The sequence below is a fragment of the Theropithecus gelada genome, chromosome 4 (assembly GCF_003255815.1).
Source record: "Theropithecus gelada isolate Dixy chromosome 4, Tgel_1.0, whole genome shotgun sequence".
Classification (NCBI taxonomy): Eukaryota; Metazoa; Chordata; class Mammalia; order Primates; family Cercopithecidae; genus Theropithecus; species Theropithecus gelada.
In genome coordinates this window covers 124,313,072-124,329,084 of record NC_037671.1, presented here as the reverse complement: position 1 = coordinate 124,329,084, position 16,013 = coordinate 124,313,072, and the positions used below count along the sequence as shown (strand labels likewise).

The following is a 16,013-nucleotide window of genomic DNA, read 5'->3' as shown; positions in this document are numbered from 1 at the left end:
ACATGTTTATTTGCTCAGGTGTCTTGAAAGAATTCTACAAATGCCACACAGCCTCCTAGCGGTAATTGAATATGCTACGCTATGATTATGCTATGTATGTATTTAAACAGGAGAAAAAGATTATTCTAATATTTTTAAAGGATTATTAGGTGAAAACAGTACAAAAGAGGCCAGGAGTTAACTTTCTGTGTTTTTTTTAATCAACCATTTATTTGTGAAAATTATTTTGTTAACTTAAAGATCAGACAATCATTCAGAGTGAGATAAATCACTGAAAGCCCTAATGACCCTGTTGTTTACAAATCCTGGGCTCTAAATCAGGCTTGGTACCAAAGAGCTCCCTGTGGGGGCATCCTTCTGCTGTATTTAAATAGTGGCCCCCTTGGCCTTGTCACCGTTTGGTTACCATCACAGCATGCGAGGTCACGGCCTCCCCGATCAAAGTATGCTGTAATTCCTGCCACATACATAAAAATTCCAGTAGGTTACTTGAAAACATTATTCTAGTGAAAGTAGTCAGACACAAAGGCCACATGTTGTATGACTCCGTTGATATGGAATGTCAGAATTGGCAAATCCATCGAAAGCAGATTGGTGGTTTAGGGGAGGGGTAATGAGGAGTGCCTGCTAATGGGTAGGGGGCTTCCCTTTGGGGTGATGAAAATGTTCTGGGACTATATAGAGGTGATGGTTGTACAACATGGGGAATTCACTAAATGTCACTAATGGTACATTGTATGTTGTGTGTGTTTTACCACAATAAAAAAGTTAAAAGTTGGCCGTGGTGGCTCATACCTTTGATCCCAGCATTTTAGGAGGACAAGGTGGGAGGATCTCTTGAGCCCAGGTGTTTAAGACCAGTTTGGGCAACATAACAAGAATCTTCTTACTTAAAAAAAAAAAAGAAAACAAATTTTTTTAAATTAAAAAAAAAAAGGTGGGGATGGGGAAGCGCAGACAGGCGTATCTCCCAGCAGGTTCCTGGGTGGGCAGGCCTGCTCGCAGGTCATAGCTGAGAAGCCATTTGAAGTGACCCACAGTGGACCAAGATCAGAAGTCAGCCTGCAGGGGCACTGCTGGACGCATGCCTCCAGGGTCCCCAGGTGGACAGAACCACTCTCAGTCTGCGGGCAGGAGGGGCCAGGACTGAGGTCCAAGGCCCTTTGAGGATCTACCGTAGGACAGAGGTTGGCAAGCCTACTCCGGGGACGGAATGGTGTGTCTCCTGGCAGAACCCTGGCTGGGCAGAACTCTCCCAGACCATAGCCTGGAAGGAAGGGCTAGACCCAAGCCCCAGGGCTGTGTCAGGATCTGCAAGGGTTCAAGTTCATTGAGCTCCACCCAGGGGCACTGGTGGGTGAGACTCCAGCAGTTGCCTATGTGACTGGAACTTCTCCTGGGTGGCAGTAGAGTGGGGCTGGAGTCAGCATTCAGGGCTTGTTCAGGCTCTGCAATGGGATGGAGGCCAGCAACCCTATCCCGGTGGCCTAGACCGGCGAGTCTCCCAGCAGGCCCCTGTGTTGGTAAGAGGGCTCCTGGGTCACAGCTGAGAGGGCCTAGAGCCAAGAGAGGGTCCACATCTGCTGTGGAACAAGACCCTCTGCAAGCCTCTGGGTGTTTCAGATGGGTGAGTCTGTCTCTGGGTCCTCGTGGGAGCAGAATTAACGTGGAACCACAGCTGATGGGGACTGATGCCAAGGCATAGGGTAATTTTCAGGTCCACAGCTGGGACAATGTTGGTGGACCTGCCTGCTGAGGCACTGCTGTGCATGACTTCTCCTGGACTCCTTGGCAGATGGTTTAGGTAGACTGGAAGTGAAGGGATGGAAAAACATATTTCAGGCAAATGGAAACAAAAGAGAGCAAAAATGGCTCTCCTTATATCTGACAAAACAGACTTTAAGTCAATAACTGTAAAAAGAGACAAAAGTGGTCCTTACATAATAATAAAAGGGTCCATTCATCAAGAGCATGTTACAATTTTAAAGTCTATGCACCAAACTTTGGGCCACCTAAATATGTAAAGCCAATAATAATCAATCTGAAGGGAGACATAGAATGCAGTACGATAGCAGCAGGAGGGCTTCAATACCTGGCTTTCAACAGCAGACAGATCATCCAGACAGAAAATCAATAAGGAAACATTGGGCTTGGACCTCACATTGGACCTAACAGTCATGCACAGAATATTCTCCAGGACAGATCATAGGTTAGGTCACAAAGCAAGTCTTGGCAACTTTTAGAAGACTGGATTCATATCAGGTTTCTTTTCTGACCACAGTGGAATAAAAATAGACATCAAAAACAGGATGAATTTTTTTTAAAAAATCACAAATATGTGGAAATTAAGCAATATGCTCCTGAACAACTACTGAGTCAAAGAAGAAATTAAGAAGGAAATTTAAAAATATCTTGAGACAAATGAAAATGGAAACACAACATAACAAAATTTATGGGATGCAGCAAAAGAAGTTATAAAAGGAAAGTTTATACCAATAAATGCCCATATAAAAAAAATCTCAAATAAACATCTGAACAATGCATTTCAGGGAACTAGAAGCATAAACTCAACCCAAAGTCAGGAGAAGAAAGGAAATAAAAATCAGAGCAGAAATAAATGAAATAGATACTAGAAAACCAATAGAAAAGAACAATGAAACTACTTGGATTTTTAAAACCATTAAAAGATTGTTAAAACTTTCACCAAATGAGGAAAAAAAAAAGATGACAATAAAATCAGAAATGAAAGATGAGACATTCCAATTGACACCATAGAAATACAAATAATCATAAGAGACTATTGTGAATAATTATATTCCAAATAATTGGATAACCTAAGAGAAATGGATAAATTTCTAGACACATACAACCTACCAAGACTTAATCATGAAGAAATGGAAAGCCTGAATAGACCAATAAGTAAGGAGATTGAATCCGTAATAGAAAGTCAGTCATTAAAGAAAAGTCCAGGACCTGATGACTTCACTTCTAAATTCTACCAAATATTTAGAGAAGAACAAACACCAATACTCCTCAATTATTCCAAAAACCTGAAGAAAAGAAAATACTTCCAAACTCATTTTACGAGGCCAGATAAGGACACTACTAGAAAGAAAATTATAGCCCAAAATCTCTGATGAACAGATGCAAAAATCCTCAACAAAATACTAGCAAACTAAATTCAACAGTTCTTCAAAGGATCAGAATCAAGTAGATTTTCCCCTGGGATTTGAGGATGGTTCAACATAGGCAAATTAATAAATATAATACCCCATATTAACAGAACGAAGGGCAAAAATCATTTGGTCATCTTCATAGACACACACAAAAGGATTTGACAAATTCAAAAACCTTTCATGATAAAAATTCTCAGCAAAGTAGAATCAAAGCAGGTACCTCAACACAATAAAGACCGCATATGGCAAGACTGTGGCTCACATCATACTCAATAGTGAAATGTTCAAAGCTTTTCCTCTAAGGTCAGGAACAACATGAGGATACCTGCTTTCACCACTTCTGCTCAACATAATACTGGAAGTCCTAGCCAGTATTAAGAAAAGAAAACAAAGCATACAAATAAGAAAGAAAGAAATGAAATTGTCTCTGTTTGTTGATGACATAATCTTATACATAGAAAACACTAGCGATCCCACCCCAGACTGTTGCAAACTCAAACAAATTCAGTAAAGTTGCAGGATATAAAATCAACAAGCAAAAAGCAGTTGCATTTCTACACACTAACAACACACCATATAAAAAAGAAATTAAGAAAACAATCCCATTTACAATAACATCAAAACAATAAAAATACTTAGCAGTAAATTTAACCAGAGGTGAAAAATATGTATATGGAAAACTATAAAATGTGATGCAAGAAATTGAATATGACACATATTAAAAGATTATCCTGTGTTCATAAACTGTAAGAATGAACATTGTTAAAATGTCTGTACTATCCAAAGCAATCTACAGATTCAACATAATTCCTATCGAAAAATCCCAATATCATTTTTCATAGAAATAGAAAACACAATCCTAAAGCTTGTATGGAACCACAAAAGACCCCAAATAACCACAGCAATCCTGAACATAGAGAACAGAGCTAGAAGCATAGCACTATTTGTTTTCAAAACAGATTACAAAGCTAGACTAACCAAACCAGCATAGTGTTCGCATGAACACATACACATCGACCAGTGGGACAGGATAGAGAGGCCAGAAATCAAGCCACGTATTTACGGGGAATTGATCTTTGACTGAGGTGTCAAGAACACACAATAGGAAAGAGCAGTCTCTTCAGTAACTGGTGCTGGGAAAACTAAGTGCAGAAAGATGAGACTGGATCTTTTATTCACACCATATACAAAAATCAACTCAAAATGGATTAGAGGCCCAAACAAAAGACCTGAAACTGTGCAACTACTAGAACAAAACATAAGGAAGAAGCTGCACAACACTGGTCTGGCAATGATTTCTTGGATATCACCCCAAAAGCCTAGGTAACAAAAGCAAAAATAAATGGGATTAGATCAAACTAAAAAGCGCCTACACAGCAAAGGAAACAACAGAGGGGAGACGCAACCCATAGGCTGGGAGGAAATATTTGTAAACTCTGTATGTGATAAGGAGCTAGTTTCAAAAATACATTTAAAAATTCAGATACCAGCAAAGGACCTGAATAGACATTCTCAAAAGAAAACATACGTATGGCCAAGAGACACATGACAAAATGCTCAATATCACGAAGCACCAGGGAAATGCAAATTAAAACTACAAGAGCACTTCATACCTGTTAGAATGGATATTATTAAAAAGATGGTCCATTATAATATCCATTACAATATCCCTTCTAACAGGTATGAAGTGATCTCACACTTGGTGTTTTGCTGGGGATATGGAGAAAAGGAAGCCTTTGTAATTATGTAATGTAAATTAATACAGCCATTGTTTTAAAAAGTGTGGATGTTCCTCAAGAAACAAAAAAATGGAATTACCATATGATCCAGCAATCCCACTTCTGGGTACATTTCCAAGAGAAATGAAATCAACATGTCAAAGAGATGTCTGCACCCCCATGTTCCTGGCATCATTATTTCCCATAAGATACAGAAGCAACCGAAGTGTCCAACCACAGATGAGTGGATAAAGAAAGGCTGGTGTATATCTACAATGAAACACTATTCAGTCTTTAAAAAAGAAGGACACCCTGTCATTTGTGACAACATGGGTAAACCTGGAACACATTATGCTAAGTGAAGTAAGCCGGGGCAGAAAAATAAATATCACAGGGCTTCCCTTGTACGTGTAATCTAAAAATGTTAAATTCATTGAAGTAGAGAGTAGAATGCTGGTTACCAGAGGCTGAGGAAGGGGGTGGGCGTGACAAATGAAGAAATGCTAGTCAAAGGGTACAAAGTTTCAGCGAGGTGGAAGAACTAAGTTCTAGGAAGCCGTGGTGGGGAGATGCTGTGGGAGGGGCTGGGGGAAGCGGCTGTGCTCTTGGTTGGCCAAGTGGAAGCCGATATATCTTGGTCTGTGGGCCTGGCCGAGGCGATGCAGCTCTCCCGGGAGCAGAGAATCACCCTGGCAGGAACGTGGAATCCTGTCCGAGTTCTTCCCATTTGGTACCAACAGCATTTTATTTCAGCACAGCACATACTCATCTGAAGCCTTCACTGGAGTGCAGAGTACAGACTCACCTTGCTTGTAACTACTGATCCTATGTTCATACAGTACCTAAACAATGTGCTCGAACAACCAAAGGATTGGCTATACAAATGTTCAGTTCATAAACGGGCCGCAGTCCTTGCAAATATTGAAAGTCGTGATGTCCTTGAAGGAAGGCACTTTGATACTGAGTGTGACAAGACTGCAAAAGATGACGGTGCACCCAAAGAACAGACAGCACACCCAGAAAAAGGAGGACAGGTAACCCAGAAAAAAGGTGACAGTGAACCCAGAGAAAAGACGACAGTGCACCCAGAGAAAGGAGGACAGTGAACCCAGAGAAAAGCCTCAGAAAGCTATCCAGGACAAAATTCATCCAGTGATCAGATGAAGCACAGTTAGTGACATTTCTGCAACTGTTGAATTTTCTTGTTCATTTGATCTATGATTTATGCAAAGATCTGGTTGTACCTGGAAGATGGGAAAGAGTGGGGACCACAGTTCATGAGCAGTGCGAGGAAGTTTGCCTTCGTTCATTTACTGCTACATCCACACAGCTCACAGCATGGTGGCCCACAAAATCTTGTCAATGACTACAGATGACATGAGGAAGATAATGTAATTTTCAAATGTGGTTTTCCTGAAACCAAGTCAACTATAGCTGATACGTTTTATTTCACTGCTTAATGTTTACATTAGAAAAACTAGTATTATACTTTACTGAACTGTGTGTAATTGTTCCATGTTTTTTGATACCTGTTTGACTTACCATGGGGTTGACATAATGAATTTATTGCACATTGTTCAAAAGGAACCAGGAGGTTTTTGTCAGCACCGTAATGTAAATTCCATTGTAGATGGTAACTGTAGATGGAAAAACTTTTGCTATAAAATGAAATGCTTCCCTAAATCAGACATTTTGGTCCAGTAGCTTGACTCAGTATAGATAGAGAGATATTTAAGTATAAAATACAATGAAAGCAGTCTAAATATTTAGAATCTTGGTTTAGATCCTGAAAGTAACTAATAATCCATAAGCAATGCAGTATTGCTCTACTGGGTCCTTTTCAAATTTATTTCATCATCTAGCTTTCCATATTGAATAAATTTACAGATTTAATTTATATAACGTGAATCTGTGAAGGAACAGATATTTCTACTGTTTAATGTCCTGTGATGCAGAACTCTTGAAAAAATTTTACGTTTTATATAATCAAACTTTAAGCAAAAAATGAAGAAGTTAAACATGTTATTATTATTATTTTTTTTTTGAGGCAGAGTCTCGCTCTGTCGCCAGGCTGGAGTGCAGTGGCACCATCTCGGCTCACTGCAACTTCCACCTCATGGGTTCAAGCCATTCTCTTGCCTCAGTCTCCTGAGTGGCTGGTACTACAGGCGCATGCCACCACACCCAGCTAATTTTTGCATTTTTAGTAGAGATGGGGTTTCACCACGTTGGTCTTGAACTCCTGACCTCGTGATCTGCCTGTCTCGGCCTCCCAAAGAGCTGGAATAAAAGAAGCTGTAGTGATCTATTGTATAGCATGGTGATGACAGTCAATAATAATGTAGTATATATTTCAAAATTGCTAAAATAATAGATTTTCAATGTTTTCTTCACACACAAAAAATGATGCCTGTAAAGTAATGGATAAATTATTTATCTTGATTCAGTCATTCCACAATGCAAACTTACATCAAAACTCCACATTGTACCTAATAAATATATACAATTACTGTTGGTTGAAATTATTTTGAAAGAGGCAAGATTAAGCTGTTGCAAATAGGGATGCAGAGTGGACCGCACAACTGCGAACAGCAAGGGTCACTGTCAGGGTCAAGAGAGCGACAGCCAACCGTGGCTGGGTGCACAGGGAGACTGCGGGTACAGCTGACAAAGCCTATGATCTCAGCCAGGCTTGGGGGTGTGCGCCTGTGATCCCAGCTACTCGAGAGGCTGATGCAGGAGAATTGCTTGAACCTGGGAGGCAGAGGTTGCAGTGAGCTGAGATCGCACGACCCTGGGCGATAGAGTGAGAGTCTGTCTTTAAAAAAAGAAGGCTATGACTTAATGACTTGACATGCATGGAGTTCAGAGAAAAGGCAAGAGACAAAACATGGTCCAGGGAATTTAGACCTGAGACTGGAATGAACACTTTGTTCATTGCCTGTTTTCATGCATTTGTACATTTATACGCTCTCAACCCTGTTCCAGGAAAGATTTAAAGGACTTAAGTAAGAATGCAAGCCCGTCAAGGCTATTCTGATTTTAAATGTCAGTTCAGCTCCTACTTTCTGGGGTTTGGCAAATCAAGTTAAGGGCCTTTTCCTCAAATGCTCAAACATTCCGATCAGACTAAAGCAAGCAACTGGAATCACTTGAAACCCAGAGACCAGATTCCATTCTCCCTCCGTTTTTTGAAATCGTCACTTCTTTATCACCAGCTGGGTTTTGATGACTCTTCAGGTGTAAAGGTCAACCTCATAGAAATGGGAAAACCTGTGTTGTTAGGAAGGATGGTTTTAAGTGAGCATTTGAAGTTTTAGGGCAAGAATAGCCTCGGGCCATCTGTCAGGAAAAGCTGCCACATCTGGGCAGTGTCTCTTTTGCGGTGAAACGTGCGCAGATTAAACTGAAGTAATAACGAGCTCACGTAGAGCCTGGGACGAGACAGGAAATTTATAGGCACGGCATGTGCCTTCGGTGCCTGGGCTATGGAGGAAAGAACACAGACGGTCTTCCTGAGGCGGGGCAGACGAAACCGCTGAAAGTGAAGGAGAATTAAGGCAATATACGGTGGCCATTCAAAAAGCCTCACACTTCCCCTCCTAGGACGATGGAACAGGCGAGCGTTTTCCTCCTTCCCGCAGGTGCAACCGGAAACCTCGGGCAGGGCACGTCAAACAAACGCAGGAAGACAAGGTGCGGAGAGAGGAAGCCCCGGGGATCTGGGGGACCCTGAGAACGACAGGATGGGGCGTTCCTGGGTTTTCTTTTTGACTCTTCCACCCCAAACTGGGTGTTCACGAGGACGCAGAGGAAGACAGCCCCCGCTGCTGTCTCCAGCCAGGGCACTGGGAGAGGCGCGGCTCCAGGAAATATTTCAAGGACCCTGGGAAATGGGTGATCTCGGACTGTGAAAAATCTTCAGGAGACTGGAAGTGTTTTGAAGTTGAAGGTTATGGTTCTTTCTCATTTTGTTTCAAAACAGGACCCCCATTTCCCTTACTGTAGGATTCGAGGAGACAACAAGAGCAGGAAAGGGGTGTCAAGGTCAGAGCCGCCTAGAAGGCGACGAGAAGCAGAAGCGCAGGCCTGCGAGGTGCTCTTCAGAGTGACTTCGCTGTGGGCTGCGGGAGGCAACAGAAGGAACTCGGCTTCCACTGGCCACGTTCCCCTCCCCGGAGCGCAGGACACAGCCCAGTTTCTTCAGGCGGCGGCTCCAGCCAGCTCCGCCCCACAGGGAAGGAGCGCGCAGCTCCCACACCCCGCAGGCGGCGCCGACAGACTCCGCCTTCCCGGAGCGCAGGCGTGTTGGGGGCGCCGCCCTCGTCGCCGTCTGGAGCCCCGCAGGCCCGCGGCCGTCTGCCTGGTTCTCCCGCCTCTGCAAGCCTCGCCTTCAGGACTCCGCCTCGCCGTCCTCTTTTCTGTCGGGAGACTCACGGGGCCGTCTGTCCGGACGACGTGTGCACATTTCTCACCACGATTCCTCTGCTCACCAGGTCCCGGCACCGCCGCGCTGGGGTCGGCACAGCTGAATTGTGCGGGCAGCGAAGGGGCCTCAGGGGGACCGCTCAGCTCCCTGAGGGCGCAGCCCTCCTGGTCCGGGGGCGAAGAATGAACTTCCTCCGCGGTTTTCAGTGACCCAGTTTGTGGCCCGGCACATGCTGAAAAGGTAAATGTGACCGCGTTACCTCAGAGATGCGCTGTGAGCCGCTTTGTGCCGCCAAATGACCTGTTTACCCAACAGCGCCCCCTGTAGCCCGGTGCTCAGAACGGGCTTTTCCATGACGTTCCTACATGTGTTTACAGCGCTCTGTGAGGGGTTTGCACGCACAGGCCGACCTCGTTTTATTGCGCCTTGCTCTATTGTGCCTCGCAGATACTGCACTTGTTTTTACAAATTGAAAGTCTGTGGCAACTCCGTTGGGGCACATGAATGGGTCCCATTTTCAAACAGCTTGTGCTCACTTCATATCTGTGTCACATTTTGGTAATTCTTGTAATATTTTGAATTTTCTCATTATAATTATGCCTGTCATGGTGATCTGCACCTAGTGATCTTCGATTTTACTTTGTAATTGTTTTGGGGAACCAACAACCACACCCAGGTAAGACGGAAAACATAATAAATGTCACCTGTGTTCCACGTGCTCCACTGACCAGCTGCCTCCATCTCTCTCCCTCCCCTCAGGCCTCCCTAGTCCCTGACTGAGACACAATTGTGGAATTACACCATTAATAACCTACAACAGCCTCTAAGTGTTCAAGTAAAAGGAAGAGACACACATCCCTCATTTTAAGTCGAAAGCTAGAGATGATTAAGCTTAATGCAGAAGACCTGTTCAAAGTTGAGATAGGCTGAAAGCAAGGCCTTTTGCACCCAGGAGTTAGCCCAGTTGTGAATGCAAAGAAAAACAAAGGAAATTAAAAGTGCTGCTTTAGTGAACACATGAATGACAAGAAAGTGAAACAGCTTTATTGCTGATTCAAAAAAGGCTGAGAGGAGTGAGAAAACTATGGAAGAAAAGTTTGAAAGTGGCAGAGGTTGGTTCATGAGTTTTAAGGAAATAAACATGTCCATAATTTAAAAGTGCAAGATGAAGTAACAAGTGCTGATGGAGAAGCTGCAGCAAGTTATCCAGAGACCTAGCTAAGGTAAGTGATGGAGGTGGCTACACCAAACCACAGGTCGTCAGTGTAGATGAAACAGCCTTTTGTTGGAAGAAGATGCCATCTAGGACTTTCATAGCTAGAGAGGAGAAGTCAATGCCTGTCTTCAAAGCTTCAAAGGACAGGATGTCTGTTGTTAATAGCTAATGCATCTGGTGACTTAAAATTGCAGCCAATCTCACTTACCATTCCAAAAATCCTAGGGCCCTTAAGAATTATGCTTAATAGGGAGGCTGAGGTGGGTGGATCTCCAGAAGTCAGGAGTTTGAGACCAGCCTGACCAATATGGAGAAACCCCGTCTCTACTAAAGAAAAAATACAAAAAAATTAGCCAGGCATGGTGGTGGGTGCCTGTAATCTCAGCTACTTGGGAGGCTGAGGCAGGAAAATCACTTGAACCCAGGAGGTGGAGGTTGCGATGAGCCAAGATCATGCCATTGCACTCCAGCCTGGGCAACAAGAGTGGAACTCTGTCTCAAAAAAAAAAAAAAAAAAAAAAGAATTATGCTAAATCTACTCTGTCTTTGCTCTATAAGTAGAATAAAAAAGCCAGGATGGCAGCACATCTGTTTACAGAGTGGTTTACTGAATATTTTGAGCCCATTACCAAGACCTACTGCTCAGAAAAAAAGACTATTTTCAAAATATTACTGTTCATTGGCAATGCACCCAAGGGCTCTGATGGAGATGTGCAAGGAGAGTAATGTTGCTTTCATGCCTGCTAACACCACATCCATTCTGCAGCCCATGGATCAAGGAGAAATTTCAACTTTCAAGTCTTGTTACTTAAGAAATACATCTCATAAGGCTATAACTGCCATAGATAGTGATTCCTCTGATGGATCTGGGCAAAGTTAATTATAAACCATCTAGAAAGGATTTACCATTCTAGATGCCATTAAAAACATTCATGATTCATGGGAGGAGAAACAATATCAACATTAACAGGAGTTTAGAAGAAGTCGATTTCATTCCTCATGGATGATTTTGAGGGGTTCAAGCCTTCAGTGCAGGAAGTAACTGTAGATGAGGTGGAAATAACAAAAGAGCTAGAATTAGAAGTGGGGCCTAAAAATGTGGCTGAATTGCTGCAATCTCAGGATAAAATTTGAACAGATTAGGAGTGGCTTCTTATGGTTGAGCAAAGAAAGTGGTTTCTTGAGACAAAATTGACTCCTGATGAAGATGCTGTGAACATTATTGATAGGACAACAAAGGATTTAGAATATGTATACTTAGTTGATGAGGCAGTGGGTAGGGTTTGAGGGGATTGACTCCAATTTTGAAAGAAGTTATACTATGGGTAAAATGCTATCAAACAGCATCACATGCTACAGAGAAACCTTTCATGAGAGGAAGATTCAATCAATGCAGTTAACTTCATTGTGGTCTTGTTTCAGATATTGCCACAGTCACCCCAACCTTCAGCAACCTCCACCCTGATCAGTCAGCAGCCATCAACATCCAGGCAAAGCCCTCCACCAGCAAAACAGTTGTAACTCACTGAGGGCTCAGATGATCATTAGCATTTTTTAAAACAATACAGTATTTTAAAATTGAGATATGTTCATGTTTTAGACATAATGCTATTGCACTCTTAATAGACTACAGTATAACATAAACCAAACTTTTATAGGCACTGGGAAAACGAAATATTTGTGTGACTTGTTCTGTTGCAATATGAGCTTTATTGTGGTGGCCTGGAACCAAATCCACGGTATCCCCAAGGTCTGCCTGTAAGGTGAGGCAGCAGCCCCAGAAACTAATGCAGCCTGCCAGGTGCTCTGTGTTCCCAGCAAGCAAGGACACTTCCCTAGATATCAGGGGAAGTGATACAAAGACAGAAAGTTGTGGTCATTTGAGAATCAACTCATAATAAAAAATAATGAAATATGGTTAATTGAAGTAAGTTGATTACAAATTGAAAATGATATTAGAAGAAAGTTTTATACAAAGATGGTTGTGATACAAAAGAATATAATGACACATTTATTGCCTTGAATAAATGAGGAATGTGGTTTTATTCCTTCCATTGTCTGCTTCTAAAGTATAGATATAAACTTTGTCTATCTGCAGTTGCAGATAAGAAACCTGGGAAGCCACAAGAAAGCCAAGTAGCCTAGGAAAAAGTGAGCCTTGAGCCACGAGCAAAAAATAGCAGTCGATCCTGTTGGTGCCACCTGACAGCAGAGATGGCTGAGGACCCCCGAGCGTGAGTCCAGAGAGCTGCCCGGCAGCCGCACCCTGCCTTTCCAGGATGAGTCTTCTCTGGGAAGCCACTGCTCATTCGGAAGGTGAAGAATGCCAGAGTTTCCAACACTAACCCCAGCTCTGCTGACCTCTCAGAACGGCAGGACCACGCGTGACGGAACACCAGGCAGGGGAGAGTCAAATATACAAGGTGGGACGCCAGGCAGGGCCAGCATCTCCATCAGGCATGTGAGGGCCCACGATACTTTTAGGAGCCCATGAAAATGTTTTAATTTCTCTTAAAAATCAGAAGGAAACAAATGAACTCTTAGGTGTAAGAAAATGTTTTAATATACACAATTGATATATCCACCTTCATACAAATGCAGTAACAAAACTTACATGTTTAAATTTTTTAATGGAAAAAAGCTCCCACAAAGGCAATGGCAGTCATGATGTGGCCTGATCCCAGGTTGCAAAAAACTAAAACTTCTGTGAACGGTGTTCATTAGAAACACAAGAATGCTAATGTAGCATGTCAGGTTTAACCATAAAGGTTGAGTATGATGTCCAGTGCCTTGAGTTTAAAATGCCGGAGGAGGAATAACCAGTGAGTAACACAGTTCCCGCTGTCACACTCACACCCATAGCAAGACGAACCACAGGATTTCTGTTTTTCTTTTTAAAGCAGGGAAACAAGTAAAATACAATATAGTAATTATAGTAATAATTATAGTAATAATTGTATAATTATAGTAATAATTATAATAATAATTATTGTACAATTATAGTAATAATTGTAGGAAAATGTAAAAAATATAGAATAATGAGAAAATGGTTAATACTGTAGAGTAGGTTCAAATTGGAGGTCTGTAAGAAGTCGGTGATAATCTGAATTGTTTGGTTCTGTCTCTTGTATAAAGTATTTGTTCAAAAATATCAACCGTTCTAAACCTATAATTGCAGTATTAAGAAAACTTAATTAGAATCAATCTTTAAGTGCTCAAGAAAAGGTAGTTTCAAAGGTGAATTTGATAAACTGAGCATCAGACAGAGTCGTCAGTTTTGGGAGTCAGCCTCTATGTTGAAATCCCTTTCACTTTAGCACCAATAATCAGAGTTCACGAGGCCACTCTCCACATTCTCACCTCTTCGTTTACTCCAGAGCCTCCGAGGCTCCACTCTCCACTCTAGCTGCTGGAGAGCGAAGGTGAAGGTGACTGAGCTCCATCCTCAATGTATTGTCTAGGTGGGGACAGGCAGGTCTGCAGGTCATTGGGATACAGTGTGAGGAGGACATGAGGAGTGCAAGGTTCAGTGAGCACTTGGGAGCCTTAGCCTGGGGGTGGGGGAGGATGAGCCAAGGAATGTTTGCAGAAGGAACGATGAGTCGGAGGAAGTTGGGTTAACCTAAGGGAGGGCCTTCTGCATGATGTGGGCTGTGGGGAGCAGGAGAGAAGAGGCGGGAGAGGCTGCACCTCATGGCGATGAAACTTGGGGCCCATGCTCTGAGAGGACCTGTGCTCTTTAGGAAAACATGGAGCCCTGCAGGACTCCACGTGCAGAGAGAGGAGGGCTCCATCCAAGACTCCCTTCAGGAGCAGCACCTGGGTGGAATGGACGGGACGCCTCTGTCCTGCTCCCTTCTCATCCATCCCCCAGCATCCCTGAGCCGTGCAGGGGATGAAATGTCACCCATTTAGGGAAAAGGAAGTGGGGGACAGCTGAAGATTTTTTCCAAGGTGGCAGTTAGACAGTGGCCCAGATGGGTGTGACTCACCCCATCTCCCAGCCCTTTATACTCTGTCATTGTTTTGTGATGGTCTTAATGCTACCTTTTTGAACAAGTAAATGTGCTTGTTTACAATTTGTGCATAAATGTGCCTGCAAATAGGTTAATAGAGACCCCTCCTCAAAATTAATGTAATAAATATAATCAGATTGTACATCTAATAAGAAGCCTTTGGGAGATTGGGAGATTGTTAAGAACTAAAAGTAAATTCTGACTTTTTGCAAATCAGTATGAAATGTTGTTTTAATAAGCTTGTACTGATTTCCAATATTGCAGAATGTATATTCCATGAAGGGCTTCCCGCACATGGAATGTATTAATTCCATGTGCACACTGAATTAATCTTATTTGGATGACAGATTTTGCACCCGTCACTACTGGAGAGTGTACTGCAGATGATATTTAATGAAAACTTCCAGTCAGGCAGGTGATCTGATGCCTGCGCATAGCTTCCTGATAAAATTGCGTGTTTGTTTCTTCCCCGATCTCCCACAGATAATGAGAAGTGCATTTTTTTCAGTACAGCCGTGTATCATTTTGTTTGCTTCAGTGACAATTTTTAGTATAAGCTGATTTAAAACAATCAAAGCAATAGGCAAGTCCATTCTTTCAGCCAAACCCAAAATAGCTTTTTAATAATGGATTTGTTTTGCCGGTTATGCCTGACAAATGCCTCACATTGCTTTAGCATTCATCTGAAAACAAAAGGCCTCCATCCACTGCAATCGTAGTAGACTTCCTTTTTTTCCTTCAAAGCCAGATAGCACATGGTTCTTGAGTTATTATAAATAGCATTACCAAATATTGAGGACTACGATGATGCGTGCACAGTATTAAGGTTAAAATAATCCCTGGCACTAAAATATGGTATCGTAGTCCATAAGAACATGAGTACATACTTGAAAAAATTAAAAAACTATGCATCTTCTGATAAGATTTTCAAGAAATTATCTCTTTCCAAAATCATGTTTGGGGGCATTCACATTTCAGTGTAAAAATTAGATGAATGCCAGTCTGCTTTTATATTTCTAGGTGGCCTGCAAAACAACAAAATAAGTAAGTAACGGTTATCATTTTATATTGGGATTTAAAAAATCTCAAGTTTCAGGAGGCAACATGCTCCCCGGGCAGCGACAGGCCATGATAACTGCACTATTGCAGACCTGACCTGACTTGGACGCCACTTGAGTATCCTTGTAGTGACTAGAATTGTCTCCCTCTTGTCCCAGTGAGGACAGGGGTGTCGGTGAGCAGAGGTGAACTGGCCAGGCTGAGCTTCTGTAATGCTGGAGATATGAGCCGTGCTTGGGGTGGGCCATAAAGGGGACAGGGGCTCAGCACTTTGTGAATCAGCTGGTCCAAGGGCACTTGCTCTGCAGAGACCTCCTGGGTCCATCACAAGGCAGAAATGGCCCCTGTGATGATCAAAGAGGGTGCAGTGTTGCTGGGGGCATGGAAATCTTTCTTTTG

At 42.6% G+C, this 16,013-nt stretch overlaps 1 protein-coding gene across 1 annotated transcript; it reads left to right on the top strand.

The window, feature by feature from the left end:
* The first annotated feature begins 8,676 nt into the window (after positions 1-8,676).
* LOC112623659 lies at positions 8,677-10,042 on the top strand. The gene has a single exon (XM_025384229.1). The coding sequence runs from the start codon at positions 8,850-8,852 to the stop codon at positions 9,507-9,509; it is 660 nt and encodes a 219-aa protein (XP_025240014.1). The 5' UTR covers positions 8,677-8,849; the 3' UTR covers positions 9,510-10,042.
* The last annotated feature ends 5,971 nt before the right edge of the window (positions 10,043-16,013 follow it).